The sequence below is a fragment of the Lycorma delicatula genome, chromosome 6 (assembly GCF_047948215.1).
Source record: "Lycorma delicatula isolate Av1 chromosome 6, ASM4794821v1, whole genome shotgun sequence".
Taxonomy (NCBI): Eukaryota; Metazoa; Arthropoda; class Insecta; order Hemiptera; family Fulgoridae; genus Lycorma; species Lycorma delicatula.
In genome coordinates this window covers 70549105-70575970 of record NC_134460.1, presented here as the reverse complement: position 1 = coordinate 70575970, position 26866 = coordinate 70549105, and the positions used below count along the sequence as shown (strand labels likewise).

Here is a 26866-nt window from a genome sequence, read left to right as displayed (position 1 = left end):
AAAAACGAGAAACAAGATTGCATTTTGTATGATTTCCCACTGAGTATCGATCCTGGTGAAATGATTGAAGAATGTCCATTTTATATTAAATTCGTACCAGAAGATTAAAAAGAAATTACCAACTTGATAATAAAATTGACCGATGAAAAAGATCAGTTGTTAAATTTACGCGGCGAACGGGTAAGCATGTCGTTGGTATTGAGAGAATGTTGGAACAAGCCGGGTGGGTTAATGGTAAAATAAAATTAATATAGACGAAGATGGGCCGTTTACTTTATACATTCCCCTTTCAATGTTGTTGGGATTTGCCGAAGATAATTAGAAAATAATTATAAACAACAGGCAAGAATTGTTATTGAAACGTACTAGTGATGATGTAAACGCTATACTGGCCACAGTTTCAGATCATAAATCTAGACTAGAAATAACAGATGTTGCATGGCTTGTACCATATTTAAATGTATCGAGTCAACATCAGTTGGAATTGGCCAAATTGAGAGAAAAAAATGACGAATTGCGAATACGTTTAGAAGTTGGGAAATTCATCAGAATCCAACGGTCCCACAGACAAAATCTATGGTTTGGAATGTAAAAACATCATCACAATTGGACAAACCTAGATACGTTATTGTAGAGTTTCAAACTGATAGATTAAATCAAGTTACAAAGAACGCGTTGGAATTTGATTCGTGCAACGTTAAAAATAACAAAGTATTCATAAATTCAAACTGTTATCAATACGAGGATTTAGAGAGTGATCGAATGTTGATGTACAAAATGTTTGTCGAGTTTAAACAATCTTATTATAAATTGACCGATTCGCCATATACGTTTTCAGATTGTAAAAACAATGATTGATTGTTTACAACAGGATGAATCGATAAAAATGGGCGTTATTGATTTAAAAATTAATATTGAAGTTAAAGAGAATTTTAAATCCAATACAATTGCATATTGTTTATTAATATATGAAAATGTGGTGGCTTATTCGCCGTTAACCAAAAAAGTAATAAAACAACCTTCATAAGTAGAAATTTTAATTATTTTTTTTATTTTTTAATCTATTGAATTATTTACTCAGTTACTATTAACTATGACATCATTAATTTCAGCAATGATCATTGATTATTTTTTAATGTAAACAATAATGAATATTTAATGTCTGTAATGCCAGTTTAAACTTTAAAATCATTCTTTAGTTCTTAATTACCTATTCATCACGTCATAAATTAAAAATAGGGCGTAACTCGAAAACGGTGCGTCCTAGACGATTTTTAACGCGATTTTGAAAGACTTAAAGGGTACTTTCCAACATCTGGGAACGATTGCCGCTAGTTTCATCCGCCTACGTCCAGCCGTTTTCGAAATACGCCTTTTCTCACAATATTTTTGTATTTGATGATGAAATAAAATGAAAATATGTTTTTGCCACTCGGTTAACAGTTCTGATCACTTTTAAATTTATAACAATGATGTGAAAAAATCGGGCTTCATTACTTTCTGTGATATAGACACGTAAAAAATTGGGGCATCATGTGTTAATTTTATTCTTTTCTAATTAATGAGTATTGTTTTATGAAGGAAACAGAATTGTGCTTACTAGACGCTTGCGGGGTGAGAATTTGACTGGAAAGTGGCGGTCGCTCTCGTGAAAAGAAACCTCATATACGGCTGTAAAGTGATGGGGGGAAATTACACCCGTATATGAGGTATCTATACTACTAATGTTACTCAAATAACTTGTGTGATTTATGTCTACAAAGACACAACACAATCGTTCATTCTAACAAAATTAATGATTCTAAATTAAGTAATGATAAATTTACCAGTGATGACTAATGTTCACAATTAAACAAAAATATAATTTTGTCTACTGCTGTATGTAATATAGATAACGTTTTTGGTCATTTATCAACCGGAAACTGTAGCATGCTGAAGTCACATTTGTCGAGAAGTACGTCGTAATGCCTTGCTCAATCGTTGAGGATCATCTTTAACATGTTTTGATAAGATAGCCCATTTGAAGCAGTAATTATCATTCTCGTTTTTAACGTTGATGTCAATGTGCTTTTTTATAATGAGCGGCGGCAGTGCTATGAATGTCACCCACCGGGTTGGCCTAGGGGTGAACGCGTCTTCCCAAATCAGCTGATTTGGAAGTCGAGAGTTCCAGCGTTCAAGTCCTAGTAAAGCAAGTTATTTTTACACGGATTTGAATAATAGATAGTGGATACCGGTATTCTTTAGTGGTTGGGTTTCAATTAACCACCCATCTCAGGAATGGTCGAACCGTGACTGTACAAGACTACACTTCATTTACACTCATACATATCATCCTCTGAAATATTATGTGAAAGGTAATTACCGGAAGCCAAACAGGAAAAAGAAAAGAAAAAAGGATAGTAGTTTGAAATGTCGAACTCGCGTAACGGAAAGTATTTGTTCACGCGTACAAACAAGCCGTCGATAGACAGTAGTTTCCATCCGCTTCCTTTGGTTTGGAAACCCTTCTCTTCTTTAACATTTTTTTCGAAAGCTTTAATTAAAAGCTTGTCCAGTTTGTTGCGACTGTGCACAGTTATCGACTCCGTTTTATAGTTTAAGTCTTTCGTAATCTTCCTCACAAGCTGCTAATTTCCGATACCTTTCGTGTGTACATTCTAGAAACAGGTTGAACTTTAAGTATTTTTATTGTCCAACCGCTCGACTAACAGGTTTAGGATGGCTTGTTTTAACTAGTAGAAAGGCCTTGTTTGAAAAAAACATTCCAAAAAAAGACTGAAGATATTTCTATTTCCCGTCTTTTTAATTGAATTTGTAAGCTGATTTTCTATATCTCCCCCGATCTTGATCAGAAATGCGATATCGTTTGCATTATCTTCAGAAAGGAAAAGTGAATATCCCTGTTTCCATCATCTTGTTGTTATAGTAGTTGTGACCATCCCGGTCAGGCATGTATTTTTCATACACGCTACAAAGCATTCATCTCATCCTCTGTGGAAAAAATTGCTTAACTGCGGACCCAAACAACTGCGGTTAAAAAAAAACTTGTTTAACTTCAGTTAAACAAAAACAAAAAACAAAAAAAGTTAGTTGGTCAAGGTTGCACCAGAAAGAACATATCACATTATCTTAGGTTGCCTGGAGGGAACTTGAAGTTATTTTGCAGATGGGATTATTTGTTTTATGCCAGGGTTCCATTATATACCATAGTAGACCTTTAGTAGATCATCCTTTCTCACCATTTACTCCTTTTTTTTATCCTTGATATCTTCTTTCTCATTTTGATTATTTGGATGTAGATCTGACTCTTAGTAGCTCTATACTGATGTTACTAGAACATGTAGACTCAATGAATAATGTAGGAAGACTGTCTATTGACTAATTCTTACTTTTCTGACAAAAGTGTGAAAAATAAGTCTAATAGCCAAAGATTAAGGGAGCCTTCAAATCTTTTCAAAAATATTAAACATACATACACTCTAATCTACTAATATAAAAACTATTAAGAACTTAAATCCACATACTTCTTAATAAGTTGCTACTTTTTTTTATTTACAACTATGGATTTTATTTTTTTTACAAAATTATCAATTTTCTATTTCTATTTTATTAATTGAGTTGATCATCACTTGATCAACTCAATTAATTTTTTAAGTTTTACTCACAATTAAAAGCATTTTAACTAATTTTTATTATTGTATTACAATTATCATATGAATTAATAATCGTATTTTCAAGTTCTTTTTTCTGACTGATTTCTCCTTTAGAATACCTTACCTATTACTATAATAAGTAGAAAAAATGTTTTGTGAAACACTGTTGTAAATCCTTACTTTATCATAACAAACACTTATTTTATTATTTATATTGATTTCTCTGATATCCCTTTATCCTCATAGGTTAATGTATTTCCCAAAACTTCATTAAACAATCTTTAATAAATACTCTTAAATAATCTACATAATAAAATTTATTGTTTATTACAGGTTTCTGTAAAAATGATATTTCATTCTACTATTTTTAATCCTAAGTACAAAGACATGGGTTTTTTAGAAACTTTAACAGAAATGGGTTTATGTTATACCTACAGTGGAGTAATGTCTCAGTATTTAACTCTTCAGTAAGTATAGAAGATTCATTTTTAAACATTTATTTTATATGTTTTTAATACCATTTATTACTGCAACAAAATTATGAATGACTGATAAAAAAATTGAAAATAAACTGCTAGCTAAAATGTGGAATAGTAAAAAACAATCTGCATTTATGCTTGGCAAAGACATCATAATTGTTAAGTGCCAGAACTCAATTTTTGACTTAAGAAAACATTCAATACGATTTCAGAGATGAATTGTAGAGATGGTTGAATGGTAAGAGGTATCAAAATGTATATAAGATTAAAAAATAAAAAAAAATATATATATATATACTGTTATGTAAACATTTATTAGAGGCAGTGCAATCATAATCAGCTGATTTGGAAGTAGAAAGTTCCAGCGTTTAAGTCCTAGTAAAGTCGGTTATTTTTACACGGTTTTGTATACTAGATCATGAATATCGGTGTTTTTTGGTGGTTGGGTTTCAATTAACCTCACATCTCAGGAATGGTCAAACTGAGACTGTGCAAGACGACACTTCATTTACATTCATACATATCATTCTCATTCATCCTCTGAAATATTATCTGAAAGGTAATTACCGGAGACTAAACAGGAAAAAAAGCATTATCATCAGAGGCTTTCCCAAGCAAGAACTATATAACTTTGGTTACATAAGGAGAAGGGAGGAGAAAATACTAATACCTTTTTTCAGCACTTTAAAAATGTGCCAAAATAAACCATAAAAAAATTATACGCAAAAACCTATTATTTATTTAGAAAACCTTTTGTTTATTTTTATAAATAACCTAATTTTTTTTCAGGGTTATGGACATAGAATACTTTGCTCATTATTCCCTTTCCCTAATAAAAAAGACAAAAAACTTTCCACTTTGATATATGATATGAAGTAAAAACTATTAAAATATTCTGGATAATAAAATATATTGTAAAACTTTGAAAATGTTGATTTAAAATATATTTCATTGTTTATCGCCTAGGTTTTCACTTAGGCCATCCCTTCTTATTTCTTTCTTCCATCCTCCTAATGGCCTCCAACTCTGATGATGGGGTGTCTGAGACCTCGAAGATGGTATCTTCATCCATCTCCAATAGTAAGGAGGTTTGGTGGCCGGCATCAGGTGATACTGATCTTGATTAGACTAGAGCAGTTAGCATGATTGTTTCAGAGTCCAAACTTGATGCACTTCGCCATAACATTTTTGGGGCAGCTGAAGTACACAACCTCTTTGTCAGAGTCCCCTTGCTTTTGGAGATTCCATAGTTGAATGCTAATCAGTCTCTGTGTTAGGGCATTCTGTAATTTAACTTGGATCTGCATCTTACCAAGCTCAGACTTATTCTGCGTCCTTGTCCCACCTTCCTTCACGTTATGACAAATCAAAGAACGGTGTGTTTGGCCGTTTCACTTGTCTCCTTCACATCTTTATGCACAACATTGGTAGCTACATCTTGATGGGTTTTACTGATTCTTCATCCTAGAAAATTTCATCCTAGTATTCATGATCCTTTCAATCAGCAAGGCTTGGCGCAAGAGTAAAAAGCAACTGCTTCACGTTAAATTTTGGTGAAGAAGGGGAGTAGCCACTTCTGCATATGTCATTGGTCAAGGTGTTCAGTGGCTGACAATTTTCCTTGCTTCAGGATAACTAACTTTTTGCAGGGTTTTTACCTTCTGAGTCACTGTTTCCATCTTATAAACTGGACAGTTTCTTGAATGACAGTTGTGTTTGCAGTTAACAAAAAGTGGAGGATCTTTGCATGGATCATATTCATGACTTTCCACTTCATAAATGCAGATTTCTTACCTTTCACATCTGACTGCCAACTGTCCAAAACGCTGGCACTTGAAACATTGCATATGTTGCATAATAAAAGCTAGCATATCTATAAGTTGTCTTGGTCTGACAAAAAAACACTATTGGTGAAAGAAGTTTGTCGACTTCTCAAATCTCTCCTAATTTTATCTGTGTCCTTACTCCATTTCACGTCTGGCAAATCGACTGGTTCTAAATGAGGGTGTTTACATGCACCCTCTGACACATTTACTTGTTCAACATTCTACATGAATGCTGATCCTTTCTGGAGTGGGGTACACCCTACTCCAGGGCTACTAACCTTGAAGGTTCAATCCAACCTTCAATCCGGGCATATGTTCTACCCAAGCATATATCCCAGCAGAGAGTGGATGCGCAATCTCTGTACTGACTTGGAATCAGTACTCCAAATTGGTATTAAGGACTTGGGGTCCCTAATCACCAAAACTTTCAACAGAGTATTGACATACATGATTACCTCAGAGCATTATTTTTTTCTTCTTGGGGGAGGGGAGTATGGGCATCGACTGCTAAGATTATAGCACTCTTTACCCAAAGAAAAAAGAAAAATTTTCTTTCCTCTCTGATAAAAACACTACGACCAAGTCAGAAGATTAGTCTTGACAAACAGATTATCCAGGAATAGAATTATCATAGGACATTATTAATAACCTTAAAACAGCGCAAGTTGACAAGGGTATGAAGAGTCCTTGCCAAAAAAAAAACCCATAATTAGTTTCCAAAGAAATGTTGTCAGTTCTATTAAAACAGGTGCAAAGTTATACAATTATTAAAAAATTGATACGTTTATTAAATTTGTCAAAAGTGTATAAAACTATGTATTCTTATTTCTATCACCTCATTTGTCCCTAATGACATTCATTTTTCTTCTCTTTTCCATATTCCTGAAGGCCTCAACATCGAATTCCAAAGAGTCAATGGACTCTGACATGGAATCTTCTGATCCTCCACAATACATTATGGAGGATGTTTTGCTGCCTCTATCAGATGATATTTGTGCAGATATGCAATGAGCACTGCATCAGAGTCAAGATTCGATGCAATTCCTGCTAAAGTGAGTGGGATGGTTAAAGCGCTTCATTTAAACGACTCCTGGTTTTTGAGGACTGTTTGTACAACACTTTCTTTTCAGTTATCATAACCTTGTTGTCTTTCTTGATTCTCTGAAGGGGCATTCTTTCTGTTTGAACTTTAGCATGTACTGCTTTATGTTTGTGCTTTTTCTGTGTTTCAATCTCATTTTCATTCTTCTTCCACTTGGTTGAAGGTTACTGCTAGGTTGTACAGAACTCTTTTGTTTGGAAACATTTGCTTTCTTCTTTAATAATTTTGGGCTACTTTTTCTGGATGGTCAACTTTTCAATTTTTTATAGATGATACGTTCAGCCATACTAGCCAGGGCTGGTGCAGTTCAGAGATCATGTCCTCTATAGATTATGTCCTTTTTTTGGTTTAAAGGGAACTGCAGGAGCTGCAGCATCCTGTGCATAAGACACAACCACTGGAGTGCTAGAAGCACAATTTTCTTAACTTCAAAATAGCACACTATATAGGCTTAACTTCTTGTACAGCTACTTCTTGCTTATAGATAGAACAATTTGAAGACCTCGCAGACTGGTGCCCATGACAATTGATACAGACAGGTATTCACAAGTAATCAGGATGTAATAACCCACCACAAACACAGATTTGTTTCTTCATACAACATGTCGCTATATGTCTAAATTTCTAACATCCAAAGCACCGCAAAGAAATCAGGATAAATAGACTTAAATCCAACTTGTGGAAAAGACATTTTATTTTCTCTGAGCACTTTGGCTTATTGAAAGTTAAGACATGCAACGCAGATAATAGAACATCTCCATTGCATCATGTGTTTAATAGATGGTACGCAACATTACTTTTTAATGAAGTTCTTTGATTTCCTCTTCTGTCCAGTTCAAAAATCCCTACACATGGTAACACCCTTTGAGGTATTCAGCATACTATGAGGTGTAATCTTAATATCCAAGACTCTGGCTTCCTTAGCTTTGAGTTGCCTAGAGGATTGTACATCATTGACGGTCTCCAAAACAGTCCTAGAACAGTTCTTCTAATCCACTTCTCCAGCAACTTCTGTGGTGCCTTGAGTTATCAAGAATGGACTAATCTTGCCAAAATACCCTTTTTCATTTTTATAAACTAAATATTTCAGTACCACTCCACTATTTTTTGGCGGAAATTTGGTTCTATCAGTCTTTTCAACATTCGTAGTCGCAAAACTTTTCCTTCGCTTTGCTACCAAAGTCAAAGGCTCTCCAAGAGGAGGGTTTTTATTTTGACCCTCTGCCACACAATGAATGGAAGTAAGAATTTCTATACATGAGATTTCATCAGTCAAGATGTCATAAGGTGCTGCGGGACAGGCAGTTGGGGATGCCCCAGATTGCTAATCCTGCCTAGGTACCTCCAGTCAGCCACCTCCCACAGATTTAACCCGGGTCAGGAAATCAGTACTGCCTGACTCGCTATACTGACATCCCAGGATTCGTACATAGCAGTAAAGGTTCTGATACCCTTACCCTTGGGACAATCCCTGCCAACAGCCAAAGTGACTGACACACTGAGCAGGAGAAGACTTCAGCAGAGCAAGCTTACATCAGCCCACTCTCAACTCAGTTTCCACAACTGGGAAAAGGGATGGCACTTCCCTTCTGCACCTGTCCAGTGTCAGCAAAAAACAGATCACAGCAGTGCCTTCCACCCTCGCTGCAAACAGCAAAAACCACTACCAGCTTCGGACCACCAATTCTGTACTCAGGACTAACTGTACTCTGTATAGTTAGGTCATCCTGCTTCCCTGCTTAGAGTAGGTATCTTCATGGAGATTGGGATGGCTGAAAGGAAAGAGAGGAGGCACTCTATTAAAAAATTATTATTATTATCACTTTTGGACAGGTAATTTTAGAGTAATTAACTCAGCGTCAAATAATGGACAGGCAGGAGTAGGTTTCATGATGAACAAGAAGATAGGGAGGAGAGTGGAGTATTTCAAGACGCATAGCGATAGAATCATTGTAATAAGGATAAAATCAAAACCTAAACCGACAACGATTGTTAACGTCTATATGCCTACAAGCGCCCATGATGATGATGAGGTAGAGTGTGTATATGAAGAGATTGATGAAGCAATTAAACACGTAAAAGGAGATGAAAATTTAATAATAGTTGGAGATTGGAATGCAAGCATTGGAAAAGGCAAGGAAGGAAATATAGTGGGTGAATACGGGCTGGGCAAAAGGAATGAAAGAGGGGACCGACTTATAGAGTTTTGCACAAAGGATATCATTTAGTAATTGCCAACACCCAATTTAAAAATCATAATAGAAGAATATACACTTGGAAAAAGCCAGGCGATACTGCAAGGTATCAGATAGATTATATCATGGTTAAGCAAAGATTTAGAAATCAACTCGTTGACTGCAAAACTTACCCTGGAGCAGACATTGATAGCGACCATAATTTGGTGATAATGAAATGTAGATTGGGGTTTAAAAACCTGAAGAAAAGGTGTCAGATGAATCGGTGGAATTTAGAGAAGCTTGAGGAAGAGGAGGTAAAGAAGATTATTGAGGAGGACATCGCAAGAGGTCTGAGTAAAAAAGATAAGGTAGTAAATGTAGAATAAGAATGGGAGAATGTTAAAAAGGAAATTCTTAAATCAGCAGAAGCAAACTTAGGCGGAATAAAGAGAACTGGTAGAAAACCTTGGGTTTCAGACGATATATTGCAGCTGATGGATGAACGTAGAAAATATAAGAATGCTAGTGATGAAGAAAGTAAAAGGAATTATCGGCAATTAAGAAATGCTATAAACAGGAAGTGCAAACTGGCGAAAGAAGAGTGGATTAAAGAAAAGTGTTCAGAAGTGGAAAGAGAAATAAACATTGGTAAAATAGACGGAGCATACAGTAAAGTTAAGGAAAATTTTGGGGTACATAAATTAAAATCTAATAATGTGTTAAACAAAGATGGTACACCAATATATAATACGAAAGGTAAAGTCGATAGATGGGTGGAATATATTGAAGAGTTACACGGAGGAAATGAATTAGAAAATGGTGTTATAGAGGAAGAAGAGGAAGTTGAGGAGAATGAAATGGGAGAAACAATACTGAGATCTGAATTTAAGAGAGCATTAAAAGATTTAAATGGCAGAAAGACTCCTGGATAGACGGAATACCTGTAGAATTACTGTGCAGTGCAGGTGAGAAAGCGATTGATAGATTATACAAACTGGTGTTTAATATTTATGAAAAAGGGGAATTTCCGTCAGACTTCAAAAAAAGTGTTATAGTAATGATACCAAAGAAAGCAGGGGCAGATAAATGTGAAGAATACAGAACAATTAGTTTAACTAGTCATGCATCAAAAATCTTAACTAGAATTCTATACAGAAGAATTGAGAGGAGAGTGGAGGAAGTGTTAGGAGAAGACCAATTTGGTTTCAGGAAAAGTATAGGGACAAGGGAAGCAATTTTAGGCCTCAGATTAATAGTAGAAGGAAGACTAAAGAAAAACAAACCAACATACTTGGCGTTTATAGACCTAGAAAAGGCATTCGATAACGTAGACTGGAATAAAATGTTCAGCATTTTAAAAAAATTAGGGTTCAAATACAGAGATAGAAGAACAATTGCTAACATGTACAGGAACCAAATAGAAACAGTAACAATTGAACATAAGAAAGAAGCCGTAATAAGAAAGGGAGTCCGACAAGGATGTTCCCTATCTCCGTTACTTTTTATTTTACATGGAACTAGCAGTTAATGATGTTAAAGAACAATTTAGATTCGGAGTAACAGTACAAGTTGAAAAAATAAAGATGCTACGATTTGCTGATGATATAATAATTCTAGCCGAGAGTAAAAAAGATTTAGAAGAAACAATGAACGGCATAGATGAAGTCCTATGCAAGAACTATCGCATGAAAATAAACAAGAACAAAACAAAAGTAATGAAATGTAGTAGAAATAACAAAGATGGACCACTGAATGTGAAAATAGGAGGAGAAAAGATTATGGAGGTAGAAGAATTTTGTTATTTGGGAAGTAGAATTACTAAAGATGGACGAAGCAGGAGCGATATAAAATGCCGAATAGCACAAGCTAAACGAGCCTTCAGTAAGAAATATAATTTGTTTACATCAAAAATTAATTTAAATGTCAGGAAAAGATTTTTGAAAGTGTATGTTTGGAGTGTCGCTTTATATGGAAGTGAAACTTGGACAATCGGAGTATCTGAGAAGAAAAGATTAGAAGCTTTTGAAATGTGGTGCTATAAGAGAATGTTAAAAATCAGATGGGTGGATAAGTGGACAAATTAAGAGGTATTGCGGCAAATAGATGAAGAAAGAAGCATTTGGAAAAATATAGTTAAAAGAAGAGACAGACTTATAGGCCACATACTAAGGCATCCTGGAATAGTCGCTTTAATATTGGAAGGACAGGTAGAAGGGAAAAATTGTGTAGGCAGGCCACGTTTGGAATATGTAAAACAAATTGTTAGGGATGTAGGATGTAGAGGGTATACTGAAATGAAACGACTAGCAAGCACTAGATAGGGAATCTTGAAGAGCTGCATCAAACCAGTCAAATGACCGAAGACAAAAAAAAAAAAAATTATTATCACTTCTTGGCCTCTGGCCCCATACACTTGCAGTGATTTTTGGAGAAGCACTTTATATTATCTTTACTCTTGTAGTTATTTCTTTACATCTTTGCGTAGCTTTACTGTTTCCTTTCACTTTTCTTAGGGTTTTTTCTCTTGGTTTTATAGGCCTTTTTCCACCCATCTCTCTCTCTCTCTCTCTGTGTGTGTGTGTGAGTGTGTGTGTGTGTGTGTGTGTGTGTCCTATCCCCTTGGTGAGCTATGCTGTAGGCTGAGTTTTCCAGTCTGCTGACTCAGCCCAAGCTCAGGTCAGAGCTTGGGCAATGGCCTGGGGTTTTTGCTGGTTGAACTAGCTGATCAGCCTTTTACTCAAGTCTGGCTAAATGAACCAACATTTCTGTGGGCTTGACTTTTTCATCCCATTACTTTTCTGAAATTCCATCTTTTATCGTTGGTCATTCTTACTTGGGGAAGGTAAGTAAGACCTTCCCCAGTAAGTAGATTGTGAGGTCAAACTGTTTGGTGATCTTCTGGCAGGTCATGGAAACAGTACCCTTATCTCACCTTTGGCCAAAGGTTGATTTTATCTTTTTTCTTGAATAGATATAACAACTGACAACACATGAAGTTTTTATCTTTTAATGTAGCTTAGTAGTTGAGTGTGTACCACCAGTAGTGTTGGATTGTTTGTCAATTAAAGTTTTTGGAACATACACATGCGTCTTAATAGAACATAGACTCATTATTTGCTTTTCTTTGTTGAATTTGGTGCTTAGATTGGATTTGACATGCACCCACCTCATCGAGGGCCCTTCAAGACTGATTTGTTCTGGTTCTAAAGGATATGTGGTGAAGGAGAGGCAATGAGATTGCTGTCAGTCATTAGTACCTGTTATAAGCAAGGATTTGGCCTAGTTAAATCTACTCCAAACCCTAGTTCTGTGTACACCCTTTGGGTATGGGCCGTAATCCAAAATCTCATGACTGCTTGCTCAAACAAGTACTTATGAGATCAATCCAGTAGCAGCTAAGAGGTGCTGAGTGATGGATTTATAGGCCTCCAGCTGTTCATAGCTTGCTGTGGACAGTTGTGGATTTGCCCATATTTAGTAGTAGTAGATATAGCAAGATTTAGATTGTCTGTGTAAGTTTCACTTTGTAGAGAGTATTCTGGCGGAAGCCAGTGATTTGAGGAAACAGCCCAAGCCCAAACGAGGTAGGGCTGGTGAAGTGACAGAGGTAAGAATCAATGATTCCTCTGCCTCATCAGATGAGGAAGATCAGGCAGTGGCAAGTGTTTCCAGCACCTCTCACAAGATAATCAATCTGCTTGATAGATTTTTAGGACTGACAGGAAGACTTGTTTTTAAACTTCTTGTCTTATATTCCTTCACCCTACAAGACAAGAAGTCCTCAAACAACCTACCTTCAGAAACAAACTTCTGTAGAAGGTCAGGTCCCATCTCCAACACTGCATGGTAACAATCTGCCTTAAGTTTACCTGCCTTAAACAGAAACTGACATTCACTCTGAAAAGTCACCTTGTCCAAATCAGTATTTTGCTCCCTGACCAGAGTCATGAACTCATTGTGACAGAGAAGATGATCCATATTGCCATTTGACTCTTAGTCTCTGTTTATGTTTGGAATCAACATTTACCTCTATTTTTTCAGCCTTTAAAGATTCACAGATAACCCTCATAATCTCATTGTCATCAACAACAACAGCCAGTCTTCCCTGGGTTTCCCATACATTTCTTATGTACAGGCTGTATCTCTTCTTACTAAGCAACCTGAATAGTTTCTTATTTCCTTGGTCATTTTTGCTTAATCCTCAGGGTTATTCAGAAAGATAACATCTGGCTGCTTTCTCGACAAGCTAGCCTCGTGCTTATCCTTCAAAACCCTATTTGATCAGCTTGACATAATACAGTAAATAACTTAAAATAAAGTAATTAAATTTGTTCAGTATTACTGCCAAAAAGATTGGAAAATGTTTTGTTTTTAATTCACATATGGGATGAGTAAGCTGCCAAAAAACCAGATAAATAAAAAGGTTCAAAAAGTATTGACTGCAAGAAAAAAATGAATTTTTTCATCAGAACTCTGTATACAAACTCAACTATGAGTAAATTTTCTGAAAGTCGGTTAGAAGAAGTAAAACCAATTGGAATCTGAAGTATTAATTGCTTAAACAGTATAGAATGGAACAAAAAAAAAATCAGTAATCTACAAGAAGTATTTGTACAGTAAGAAATTTTTTTATTTTCCAGATCTGATAAACAACATAACTACAATTTCTCTCCTCCTCACTGTAATTTTTTAAATTCACTATGCTACGCTCGCATTGAAGATCTCCCAGTAAATGTAACAGTAAGTGATTTTGTAAAATTAATTTATTTATTCTTATTAACCTTTAAAACAATAATAACTATTTATAAAGAATAGTTGTAAACAAATTAATAGGCCTACATTATATGTACAAATTTATAAATCTTTTATAAACTTTGTTTATAAACACCATAGTTACAAATAACGCTTTAGTAGTATTAAATAATAAACAAAAAATATTTTTAATCTTTTGATGACATTTATAATAAAGGCAAAAAAAGTTAAAACTACTAATGTAAGAACCACAGCAAACCTTATAAGTTATATTATAGGTTTATATTTTATTGTAAGTTTATGTTATTTCATAATTTTTTCATTATAAACATAACAAGTAAATATTAAAGGATACTCCTACTGTTTTGGAGAATTCACTAGAACTAACGTTGGAAGGGGGTTAAAGATACAATCAACACACTCAAAAATAACAAAACATCTGGTTAACATGAAACAATGTTAGAGGTTCTAAAAAGTCTAAATAACCAAAACTTAAAAATAATATATGAAACGATTTTAAATATTTGTAACACAAAAATTCCAACTAAATAAAAATCTCCCTTAAATCATCTCCTGCATTAAGAAAAGAGATTTAAAAAAAATGTTATCAACTGTTAATATTAATTTATTACTGTTTTCCACCAATCCTACACATTATACATTACTATATAACGCATTAACCAGTGGTTTTTTTTTTTTTTATAGTGGCATATGATTTTTAAAATTTGTTATGACAAGTTAGATGAATCACAAAATATACTTGAAGGTCACAAACTACAACCGATTAAAATAAGTTATCTTGCTTTAAGAAAAATCTTCAGTATGATTCAAAAAAATTAAAAATACATTACATTTTCATAGTTTTATTGCCTTTTATTTTTATTTCAAAATATTTTTTTGTTTTCAGTACTACATACACTCACCATTTGAGATGCCAGAAGTAAGAGCAAAAAATTATGTTGTTGTGACAATGATGGAAAGGGATACAACCTTTCATTTTTTGGAAACAGTAGCATCAAAAGAATTAAGAAGTTTAACACCCGAACAAAGAAAATGTAGATTCATTGATGAACCTTTAAAACATTGGAATATTCCTAAATATAGTTACAATATTTGTCTAATGGAATGTAGAAGATCACTGGCATATAAACTGTGTAGTTGTGCTCCTCATTTTTACAAAAAACATGGTTTGTATTATATTACATTACTTAGAACTCAAAATATTTTTTCTCTCTGTCAAGTTGGGACGATTGTGCAGCTTCAGCTAGAAAGAGTTTTACCCTTAGCAGACTACTAGATCTTAGCAGGAAAATTACTTAGCTATCTAAGGAACATTAAATTATATGAAGACATTTACTTACCCTTTGAGGAAAATTTTGAGATGCAGAAATCCTGAGATCTGTAGCTTCTTGCCCTCTTGACCAATTATGATCAAAATTAAATGATATCAATGTCCCACACACAGAAATCATCATCTGCAATTTCATCCAATTGGTCCATCCAGTCTGGATATATTAGACTAAAAACAAATCTACAAACAGTACATGCTGGTATTTTTCAATGCTATTTTTTTCAATGCTATGATTGTGTTCTTTGAGAGGGGTTTATGAAACATCAAGATAGAAAGAAACCCTGACATTAAAAATCTGACCTGAATAACATACTTTCCCTTACAGAATACATTGTACAGTTGTACATACAGCTATGTAGCCAAGAAAGTAAAAATAAATGCACTTGAAAGCAATGATAAAAAATAAATAATAAAGAAAATAAAAGCATCCTATTGATCAAAAGTACAGAAATGAAACTAGAATGCTACATGCTTTTGGAATGCATGTTTTTCAAACAACATGAAATATTTTTTGGCAATTTATTAAATATTTTCTCATATAATTGTAATATTGCTGTGATACTTATACATATAGGGTGCAAAAAACAAAACTTTAGGTCTAATATCATAACTATATAATTTTTTTTGTAGTTTTTTAGGGGCATCGACTACTGTAGTCATTAGCCTCTTAAAAATAAAAATAAAAAAATGGTGTACCTTTCCCTAACTAATGAAAAACCCAAGCTACTTTACTTAATCAAAAGACTAGTCTTGTCAAATAGATCATCCTGTAAAAAAACTTGTCAAAGGATATTAAAACCTTGAATGAAAACAAAAGATTCCAAGTGTGTAAAGGGCCCTTGCCACTTAAAAAAACATGAACCTTTTAAAATAAAATGTTGTCACATCTATCAAAGCAACTACAAGTCACACAGTTATTAAAAAGTCATTCTTTTATTAAGTTTGTCATAATTTTGTAAAACTCATTACATTTTTATTCTTATTACCTAGGTTTGCACTTAGGTCATCCTTTCTTTCCTCTTTTTTCCAACTTCCTGAAGGCCTTGATGTCAAACTTCAGGGTGTCAGAGGCCTCAAAGATGGATTCTTCTGATCCTCTGCAGTAAATCACAGAGGATTTTTCACAGAGGACATCACTTCTATGGCTCTACGGATTACTTTCCTGGATGGCTAGAAACTTCAAAAGTGCTAAGACCATACTTCATTTACATAAAGCAGTGGTTAGACAGATTTTGGTGTATTACTTGGTGGTGTGGAACAACAATAAGAACTATTTGTGTTAACAGGTAAAGGCGGTACAAAAAAGATTCCTGTTTAATCTACATTGCTGTGGACTAGCCTTGCATCATGACTCATATGTTTATCATTGCATTCATCTTGGGACTGTATCTTTGAACAGGAGAAGGAGAATTCAGGAATTGTGTTCCTGCTTAAGGCAATCAATTGGTTATATAGAGGTGGATTTGACTCTGCTGGGTTACAGAGTACCATACGTTGCCAGTAGACAACATAACCTGTTAAAATACATGTTACAGTCTTCACTGTCACCATTATCAAGGTGCAATTAGATGGCCTTAATTTAATTAATGAGAGGTTGGAATTTGAAGTTATTAGCAGGAAGTTACATGCTTTCAAGAATTTTGTCTGTTTATTCTTAAATGAGTATAGTGCATTAGGGTTTGCTACTGTGTGTGGGGGACAGCTGCTGTTCCGGCTTTCCATTGAACCGAGTAGATGGTCAGTGTAGGAGCAGTGGACTCTGTGCTAGTAGGTTTTAAGTTAAATATGTCATTAGTATGTAGCGAGATACTTCATGGTCTGTCTAGTTAAGATGACATTGTTTTTAAAGTATATGTAAGAGATTTATACTTGCAACTATCATTATTAGATTATTATTTGAAACTACCTGCTTTTTTAAATTTATATGTTTGAATAAATATTTTTAACTGTTTGTTGTATTAAGAGGGCTAATTTTTGTTTTTTAATTACATGTACAAATGTTAGGCATTTTACATGCTGAATTTTAATTGTTAGGCAGTAGATGTTAGGTTTAGTCTATTTAGATCTTCTGGGGTTTTTTTATTTATGTTCCTCTTAACACAAGTACCATTAGGTAAGTATGACACATTAAGGTTTTTCATGACTGTTCACACTTATGCTCATTGTTAGATCATCCCGCTTCCAGCTTAGAGTAGGTTTCTTCATGGAGGTTGGGATGACTAAGGGGAGAGAGGAGGTCATCTAAAAAAAATATTACCTAAATAAGTATAATTACTTATTTTATTACTATTATATAATTCCATATTTTCCTTAACAAGCACAATCAGTAAAAATATTAAAAGGAGTCAAATAAAAGTTTATGATTTTTCTGTATGGCATATCCATTTAAAACTTTATGATACCTTGACATTGCTTTCATACATACAACTATTTATTTATTTTCAAATATTTATTTCAAACACTAATAAAAGTTAATTTAATAATTAAAATTACCAGCAATAACCCTGAGTTTTGAAAACAAGCTTTAATATAGCAACTGTTTCTTGACAAAAGGCAACATTATTTTATACTGTTTGATCATTTTTTAATGGCTGCAATGTAGTACAGTTAATAACAGGCTGCAGTAGAGTTAATACCACCTTGACCATTCTTGGTTAACAAGAAACTAAACTAAGAGTTCCTGTGGTGAACTGCACAATTGGTGACTATAACTGGTTTATGTCTATAATTGGCAGTCACAAATTGTAGAGATAATATCATCTGCATTTTGCTTGAAGTGGAAAGCTGACATACAACAGAGGATTCAGATTGGTGAGGAAGGTAACAAGAAACTACTTCAGACCTCATTTTCCTTAGTAAGCCTACATGAGGTATTTGTTATTCTTGAAAATTACTATCCTGGTTTTGAGACTTGTATCGCATGTCAATTCACTTACAACCTACCACTGTAATAACATTGGAAAATTATACATAACCTTTAAAAAATTATTTCCAAATTAAATTGTCAGCTAAATAAAAATTTAGAAATTTTAACACTTTTTTTGTTCTTTAAAATATAGAATTTTAATCTTTTAATAATTCAAGGAAAGACCATTAAACAAAAACATATTTTTCATGCCTTATAACAATTTTTTATTCATAAGGATATAATTTTGTGAGGAAATGACTGTGTATTATCATTTTAATAATTAATTCTCATTTCACTCTCAAGAGAACATTGAACACTAAATTAATATTTTTGTTATGTTTTTAGCCTATGTTATGTTATGTTTTTAGGATAGAAAAATTATTTAATACTACAAACTTATGAAAGAATAGACCAAAAAAAATTTTATAATTAGAATACTTTCAATGAATAGATACAAATTAAGATTTTTGTATGAATAAGATAAATTATTAAGACAAATTTGTCAACATAATTCAAATCCAATACAATTTTTAACCACTCATAAAGATAGAGAACACCAGGGAGAGAACAGCAGACTGAAGATGCTCACAAGAACAACTTAAAATGATATCAAGTTTATTAGTTAAGTTAATTAATTCATTTTAACAATTTAAATTAGTTAAATTATGTTTAACATACTTTGTTAAATTTTATTTAAATATTAATTTTTTAATGCTAATTAAATAAAAAGATAGATAAATTCTGGCACAAAAAATTTCATATTTTTATTTCCTTAGAATACTTAAAACAATATTCTCTCAAATTACTTTCATTCTTGTTTTAATAATCGATTTGTAACTGAACTAATTTTTATTTTTAAGAATTGCTGATTTCAGTAATATTCATTTATTTTCACAGAAAATATCCCAGTTTGTGATTTAAAAGGTTTAGCATGCCTTATACCTCATACTGAAGCTCTGATAACTTTGACCTATGAAGGGAAGAGAGTAAAATGTGAATGTTATCCTACTTGTGAAGATATTAATTTATATATTGATAAAGACACAGTCAGGGAATGGTAAGTAATATTTATTACATGTTTCTAAACATTATATTATATACTAAGACTGCATAAACATCATTTATTAATATTTTAACTGAAATTATCTGCAAGCATAGTCCAAAAATTAACCTTACACAGTGGCTCTCAATAGAACCACATTTATTTTATAATTTAAAATAAATAATAAGTTCACATCATAAACAATCTTTCAAATTGTTGGTTATGAATATCAAGTGGTTAAAGAATAGTTTCACATTTAATTAAACAAGAACCATAACTGCTCTGAGGTAGATAATCACCACGTCCAGAACATACTATCAACATCCCTCATCCAGGGTGGCAACAGCTGTACATAAGTACAATACATATAGCTGGCTAACAGGGTCCGAGCATTTTCCTCAGAAATATTAACTTTCTTTTGACCTGAATTCCAGCTACAGGTCACTATAAACACTGGACTTTACGGCCACCTGCACCACATCATCCATGTTTAAAAGCAATTTTGAATATGGATTTACATCATCTTTTACAACTAACAATGTGGTGCCCAGAGTAAATGTGATCGCAGGTGTAACACAGACCCTTCCATTGTCCACACACTCCCTGTGATGACAAGCATGCTGTAAGATGCCCGTGTATGTTAGTGTAAGGGAGCCCTGGAAACTTCAGTAAGTAGGAGCCTGGAGTCAGGGCAGAAACTGCACATCTGCTCTCTGCCAGTACATATATTGGTTCCACTGGAGTACCAGACTGGACCTCCAAGATTGGTAACTCTGAAGTGGGATGTACCCTGGGAGCTAGCCTTGCTACAGAAGGGATTAATGAGGTTGAAAAATTTATTCTAGCAAAGGGTTCACTAAACATCCTGGCTTAGAACTAGCCATCGTCCCAGAAGCGAAACAGAAGAAGAGTTTTGAAACAGGAAGAATCTGTAGTGATTTGAAAAGTCTGCATGAAGGGGAACCATGCAAGAATCCTCCTGTCTGTATCAAATGCAAAGGACAGCATTTTGACAGCGTTTCTTGATCATGCTGATCAAGAAACTGTACTGTTTACAAAGATGAAGTAGCTGTTCAGTAAGTTAACCTTATAAAAGGTCAACTCTTTTGAAGGTAAAAAAATTGTAAGTACCTGTAAACGTAGAGTAACAACATATACTCAGACAGTGGCCGATCTGCTTGAGGGAGGCAGTAATGGTTGACGAATAAGCTGCGCATCTCTCATGTCGATGCGCTGATACACTTTATTTGTAGAGTCGTAAGAATCTTCTTCTGTTTTAATGAGAAGTTGATATTCTATGACAAACTGCTGTAGTAGCCTCTAGTCTTCAATTTCTAATGCAGCACTTGCAGCCGATATTAACTTTTGTAAGTGACCATCCATTCGTCCCTTTTTCTTTGGTAATTTCTCTTCCAAATTCCTAGGAGTCACCAAGAGTACAGGTGAGCACTTTCCCAGAGCAGTACCTCGTGACACAGTTTGTTCAGTCGTTCCGAATGGGACCTTCTGGATGGGAACCTTTCTCGAATTCAAAACCAATAACGGTCGAGTTGAACTTCTTTGCTGGACACCGTACTATCAGGTTCTATAACTCCTGCTACTGCCCTGTGAGGATTTGACAATTCAGCCATCACCACCTCACTCCATCCCGGGATCGTCTCGTCTTATAAAGTATCACTCTCGCTGAATGAGGTTCGCTTCCCGGACTCTACATCGCTGCTTCTTCGTTGTCCAGACACAGGAGATGTCATGTGACGTCTAGTCTACAGTGCGTAAGCTCGCAAGATGTCCAGACCAAGAATAAAGTCATTCTTAATCTCGGTGACGAACACCCACACTCGAAGACAGCAGCGACCAAATGGTAAATCGACACGAGCCTCGCTGATAACTGGTAGTGTATCTCCAGATGCAGTATTGATGACTAAGGCCGATCTAGCTTCTTCTCACAGATGCTGACGATGTCTGGTCTAACGACGGATAATAAAGTCCCCATGTTTACTTTTATCTGACACGGATGATGTCTCTACGCAGTCAACGATAGGCTGTCGTATCCTTTTCTTATTGTCGAGGCGTTCAACAAAACCGACGAGGGGAAGGTGATTATAGTGCCTGAAGACCCTTGTTTTGACCACCGCGTCTTAGTTTCGCTGAGGCTGAGCGTAAGACGAAGGCTTCTTCTTGCAGTCTATTTTATGTGGTCTGGTTCGCCACAGTTCCAGTAGACTGGTCTCGACCCCTTGTTCTTCGATGTTGCAGCAGGCATTCTTCGGTTTACCGTTGTAATCGTTTTAGGAACTGGCGCCTTCACGGAACTCTTGATGTTGTCCCCTTACTCTTCGTTGCAGTCGACTCCCATTCGTCAAAGGCAAAAAGTATGACGAGACAGCATTCCGGCTGTCTCTAGTCGCAGAGCCTGAGAAAGGGCGTCGTTGACTGATTTCTCAGAGCCGAGAAGGTTCTTCCTGATCTCGGCTCGAGAGGGGATCCATACCCCGTCGATGAAAGTGCGTGTTGCTTCCACCTGGATGTGTGCCGGTAGCAGCCCGACTAATGCCCCTGAGTTAGCTGTTATCGAACAGCTAACGGGAATCCGTTCATAACGGATTTGTAGTTCCTAGTCGCCGAGTCAGAGATCAAAGAAGCGGCGGACAAAGATGGGCATGGCTCGGTGCTTGATTCAGAGGCAAAAACAGGAACGACACCGCGACAGGGTCACATCAGCCGCCTCGGAAAGTGGGAAACAGCTCCTTGTATGGTTTTAGGTGGTCTCTGTGGTTTTGGTTACCACCTCACAAAAAACATGGCTTTAAAGCCTTCTAAACCTCCTTAACAAATTCATCTGTCAGATTAGTTAGCTGAACCTTAACCTGAAGTTTGTCTTCCTTTTTGTTCTGTACTGATGTGCTTTTATTTATACTCGATACATTTTCTGGTGTGTGTACTTAAGCGGTCTCATTGCTTCCTTTTGAGAAAGAGAGATTTCATTTTGTTGTTGATTATTCTTTCTATCATTGTAGCTACCTTAAAGCGAAGTTACTGATCTGCTTCAACAATTACGGTAGCAAGTGAAAATGAAATCTAACTAAAGATGAGGAGGACAAGATGGTGAAGGATATGAAGGATAAAGGAGTCAATCAAGATTCAGACAGTTCTTGATCCTCTCCTGTTGTTCCAGTCAACAAGAAGTTTGAATGGCGAGATACGTTTCTGCTTCTATTACAGAAGACTGAACGACGTTACATTAAAGACAACATTTGAAGATGGCCAGCAACTGTGTGGAAGTAAGATACGACGGTTACAGGCCAATTCGCCTGGAATTCAAGGAGATAAGAGTTTGGCTCTACCATCCAAGAAAGAGAATCAGCAGATCTTCGAAGCTTCAGATGAATTGGGAGGGACTTTACACAGTCTTAAACAAAATCAATGACGTGGTCTACAGGATTCAGCACAATTCAAGAACAAGTAAGATCGTGATTCATTTAGATCCCCTGGTGCCTTATCGGGGAGCTGTTCAAGACAAAATATTGCTTCTCTGTAAAACATTATCAAGGTGAAATGGATGAAGCAATGTTAAAAAGTAAAGAGCCTTCAGTGGGAAAGAAGTGAATTTTAGGTAAAAAAGATTTTATAATACTACAGAAAGACCTGTTAATAGTCAACAATAATTTTTTTTTCTGAATCAATTATTAATTTTTCATAAATTAAGAGAAAGTCATTACAGTGATTTTCATTTCAAAAATGTCCAAAATTGGTTCACAAAAAGAACAAAAATGGCACACAGTTTTTGTAAAATGAAAATAGCTTATGTTCATAGAATCAATTTGAAACATTCTTTTTGTTAATTATAAAACTTTAAAATTAGTAAATGTTTAAAATATAAAAATCATTCATAATTTTCAACTCTACTTGGTTAACATTTTTTTTAAAAAAGAGAAGGTTCTCGATGATTTGTACACATTTAATTTTATATACGTTAAACTCTTAATCAAAATTTTGGTAATTCCTTTTTTTTCATTGTAGAAGAATTTCTTCTGAAAAAATGACATGGTCTAAAATACACAATTTTAAGATTCTTTTTTTTAAATTTGTCTGCCACCATTATTGCTTAGCATAAGAGCATATTGTTACAGCATAATTTTAAAAAGTCATATAGTAATACAATTATATACACAAATAGGATGTATATTAACATTTCAATTTTTTTACAGGACTTATCCAGTTCCATGTAATATACGATTTCGCTATGCAATTGAGCTTTACAGTAAAACACGGTTAAAACGAGACATCTTATTTGGTTACGAAGATTTATTAGGTATTCTACTTTATTTTAATTATATAGTCAATTTACAAACATATTTTAATTTTCTATAATAGCATAATTATTATAAATTTTAAGAAAATTAATAAATATTTTTTCACTTGCAAGTTGTGCTCTTTCATGATTATACAAGGGTGAATCAAATATAAATGATAATTTTTTTTAAATAAATTTATTGATTAATAATATGCACAATTCATACCTTTACTATATAGTCTCCTGCATGATGTATACACTTTTGCAAATGATTTGAAGGCTTGAATATTCCTTGTTCAAAAAAGGTTCGAAGACAAGTCGTCAACCAATTATACAAACATTCCTAAACATCTTCATTGTTTTCAGATCATTCCCCTCCAAGCAATTTTTTCAAGGGCGCAAACAAATTAGTCATAGGAGAACAACTCTGGACTGTAGAGAGGGTGGTCGAAGGCTTCCCAGTGCATTTTTCCCAATTTATACCTTGTCAAAATCACTGTGTGCAGCCTGGCGTTGTCATAGAAAAGTTTGACATCTCTGATGGCATACTCCACCTTTTGTTGACTGTAGCAACTGGCCATAATGGCAAGCCGCATTCACAGTTCGTTGATTGTGGAGAATATCAATGAGTAAAATTCCCCTAGTCAAAAAAAATTGTAAGCAAGAACTTTTCCAGTTGACAGGTGGGTTTTGGCCTTCACTGAACAGCTCACATATCCTTCCTTCACTGCTCCTCACCCACCTTTTTTGACTGTAATGATGGACCCATGTCTCATCCATGTAATGATGCACCTCAAAAAATCATCCCTTGCTCACTCATGGCTGTACTGATGACATAAGAGAGTGGAAGAGCTAACCAAGTTGGTTCCCGCTCTCTAACACACTGAACATTAACTCTCCCCTCCCCCCTCGAACTTTGCCATCCAGCTCAAAATTGCTTGCTGTGTTGAATAGTAAAATTGGTTTAAATTTCCCTTGTAGTAAGATTACATCAAATTAAATTATTCTGTCAATAAACAACACCAATAACCACTTATTATCGGTATCTCTATACTAAACACCCTTTATTTATTATTAACATATGGTGAAGATATGCAGCAAATAGTAAAAGCATTCATTATTTTTGTCATTACGCATCAGTAAATGATTAATCTTATTCAAACAAGAATCAAGTTTTCTAAAATTTTATAATGCACACAAATTTATTGTGTTGAGAACTGCATAAGTGTTATCTTACAAAGTGATTATAACTTAAATTAAAAATAAATATCTAATTGTTACTCTTCTTCCAACAAATAGATCAAGTAGATATAAAATAAGCCTATTAGTAATCTGCTTATAGAAAATATTAGTGTGATTTTTTTTTAATTAACAACAAAACAGCAGCACCATTTAGTTTGAAAGGATTTTAAAACGGGTGTTGAACCACTTAACTACACCTTTTTATATCATAAAACTGATTCAAGGATATTAATTAAAAATACAATTAGACATACTTTGAATATATTTTTTATTAATGATTACATGATTTAAGTGTAATATTTGTAGGTGTTACTTGTTCGTGTCTGTGTAGTTTCATATCTACAGAATTAATAAATAATCTATAATACATATAAACATAATTAAATATAAACAGCTGGGTAACCATGCCAGCAACATATGACAAACTTGTTCATATTTATAGAAAAGATAGTAAACATCTTAATATTGAAAATAAATTAGAAAGGAAAACATACGGCACTGACCAATGGTCTTTAGTAATGATAATTACTTTTGGAGTATAACCCAAAACACAAAATTGTTTTAATACAAAAATAATTATTATTATTTTTGTGGTTTAAGTAAAGGATCACCCATATACCCCATTTGAAATATACAATCATGAAATCATCATTCATATTATCAAAACCATCTTCATTGGATAATTCCCTCATTTCCATGATTAAAATCTATGCCATCTGCAAACTCTTTCTAGGTTTTTCATATCTTCACGGTGTGCACTGAGTTGGGATCCGTATCACAGACCAGTTATGTGATGAATTCATTAATCATACATTCATTGCAAGTAACCCCATCCCAGGAAAATAGTCATTCTTGAATTCAATCTTGTTATGATGCTATGTCCTTCACCTCCAACCAGCATGTACTAAATGTTTTGCCAATATTAACATCTAACTCCCATTTTTTGTTCAATACAAAAATATATATTTAAAAAATAGAAAAAATGAAATATTTTTAATAATAAAGATTACGCTACAAAATTATTCATATTCTGCTTTATGCTGACCATACATAGGAATTTAAAAAAACATGCTACACCTAATTTGAAGCAAATTGATTCCTTATCGGTACCTAATAGTGTATTTTTACAGTTAGTAAACATTTTTTTCTTTTTTTTAGTTCTTTTTTTATTTTCAGGTAATTACAATTCAATTAGAAGGAAATATAAAAAAATAGCTTAGTGTGCGTTCTGTTCTATGAATATCACTCCCGAGTTTTTTTCCATTAAACTATATAACGATTAACTTAATAGCAGCATCTGTCATGCAAAGTAAATATTTAGTAAAACTAATACTCCACAAATTTACTATAAGTAAGGCCAAATAATTAATTTGTAATTTACTTACAATCAGCAATATTAAGCTATTTTGCATGCGTCAATAAATAAAAGTAAGGAATTCCTCATAAAATATTTCAGCAGAATAACAATTTTTAAGTGAAGCCCATATTATAAGATTGCAACAACAAATCGTGTTTGATCATAATTGTGTATATAATTTCTTTATGTGTAGTATCATTTGGTGGGACAGCAGCATTATTCCTTGGATGCAGTTTACTGACGTTCGTTGAAGTATTTTATTTTTTTGGATTAAGATTATTTTGGTATATTTATAGAGGTAACAAATCAGTATAAAATAAATGTCTAAATAAAACTTTTTAAAGGTTGTACACAATAACACTAATGTAACCATATCATTAAATAAAAATCTTCAAACCTATCTGTCAATCATCTGTCACCTACTATGTGTCAATCTTATTTAAAACCATTTATACCATAGTCAATCCTACTGTGTATAGCCAATTTATATGTAATTCAATTGTGTAAACTAAAACAAAAATCTCTTTCATAAATTAATACTGAAATAATAATAATAATAATAATAATGATTATGATGATGCTATGAATCATCACAACTTCAATCACAAAGATCCAATTTCTTATGTATGATCTAACATACAACATATAATAAATAATTCAAGAAGTGAAAAATAAAAACA

General features: G+C 34.0%; 1 protein-coding gene across 1 annotated transcript in view; it reads left to right on the top strand.

The window, feature by feature from the left end:
- LOC142326884 (pickpocket protein 19-like) overlaps positions 1 to 26550 on the top strand; it is a 36905-nt gene extending 10355 nt beyond the window's left edge. Inside the window, exons 6-11 of the mRNA XM_075369617.1 lie at positions 3990 to 4123; positions 13881 to 13980; positions 14900 to 15179; positions 19149 to 19308; positions 23502 to 23605; positions 26380 to 26550. Of these exons, the coding sequence (XP_075225732.1) occupies positions 3990 to 4123; positions 13881 to 13980; positions 14900 to 15179; positions 19149 to 19308; positions 23502 to 23605; positions 26380 to 26501 (900 nt within the window). The 3' untranslated portion in view covers positions 26502 to 26550. The remainder of the gene's footprint in view (positions 1 to 3989; positions 4124 to 13880; positions 13981 to 14899; positions 15180 to 19148; positions 19309 to 23501; positions 23606 to 26379) is intronic.
- Positions 26551 to 26866: the final 316 nt, after the last annotated feature.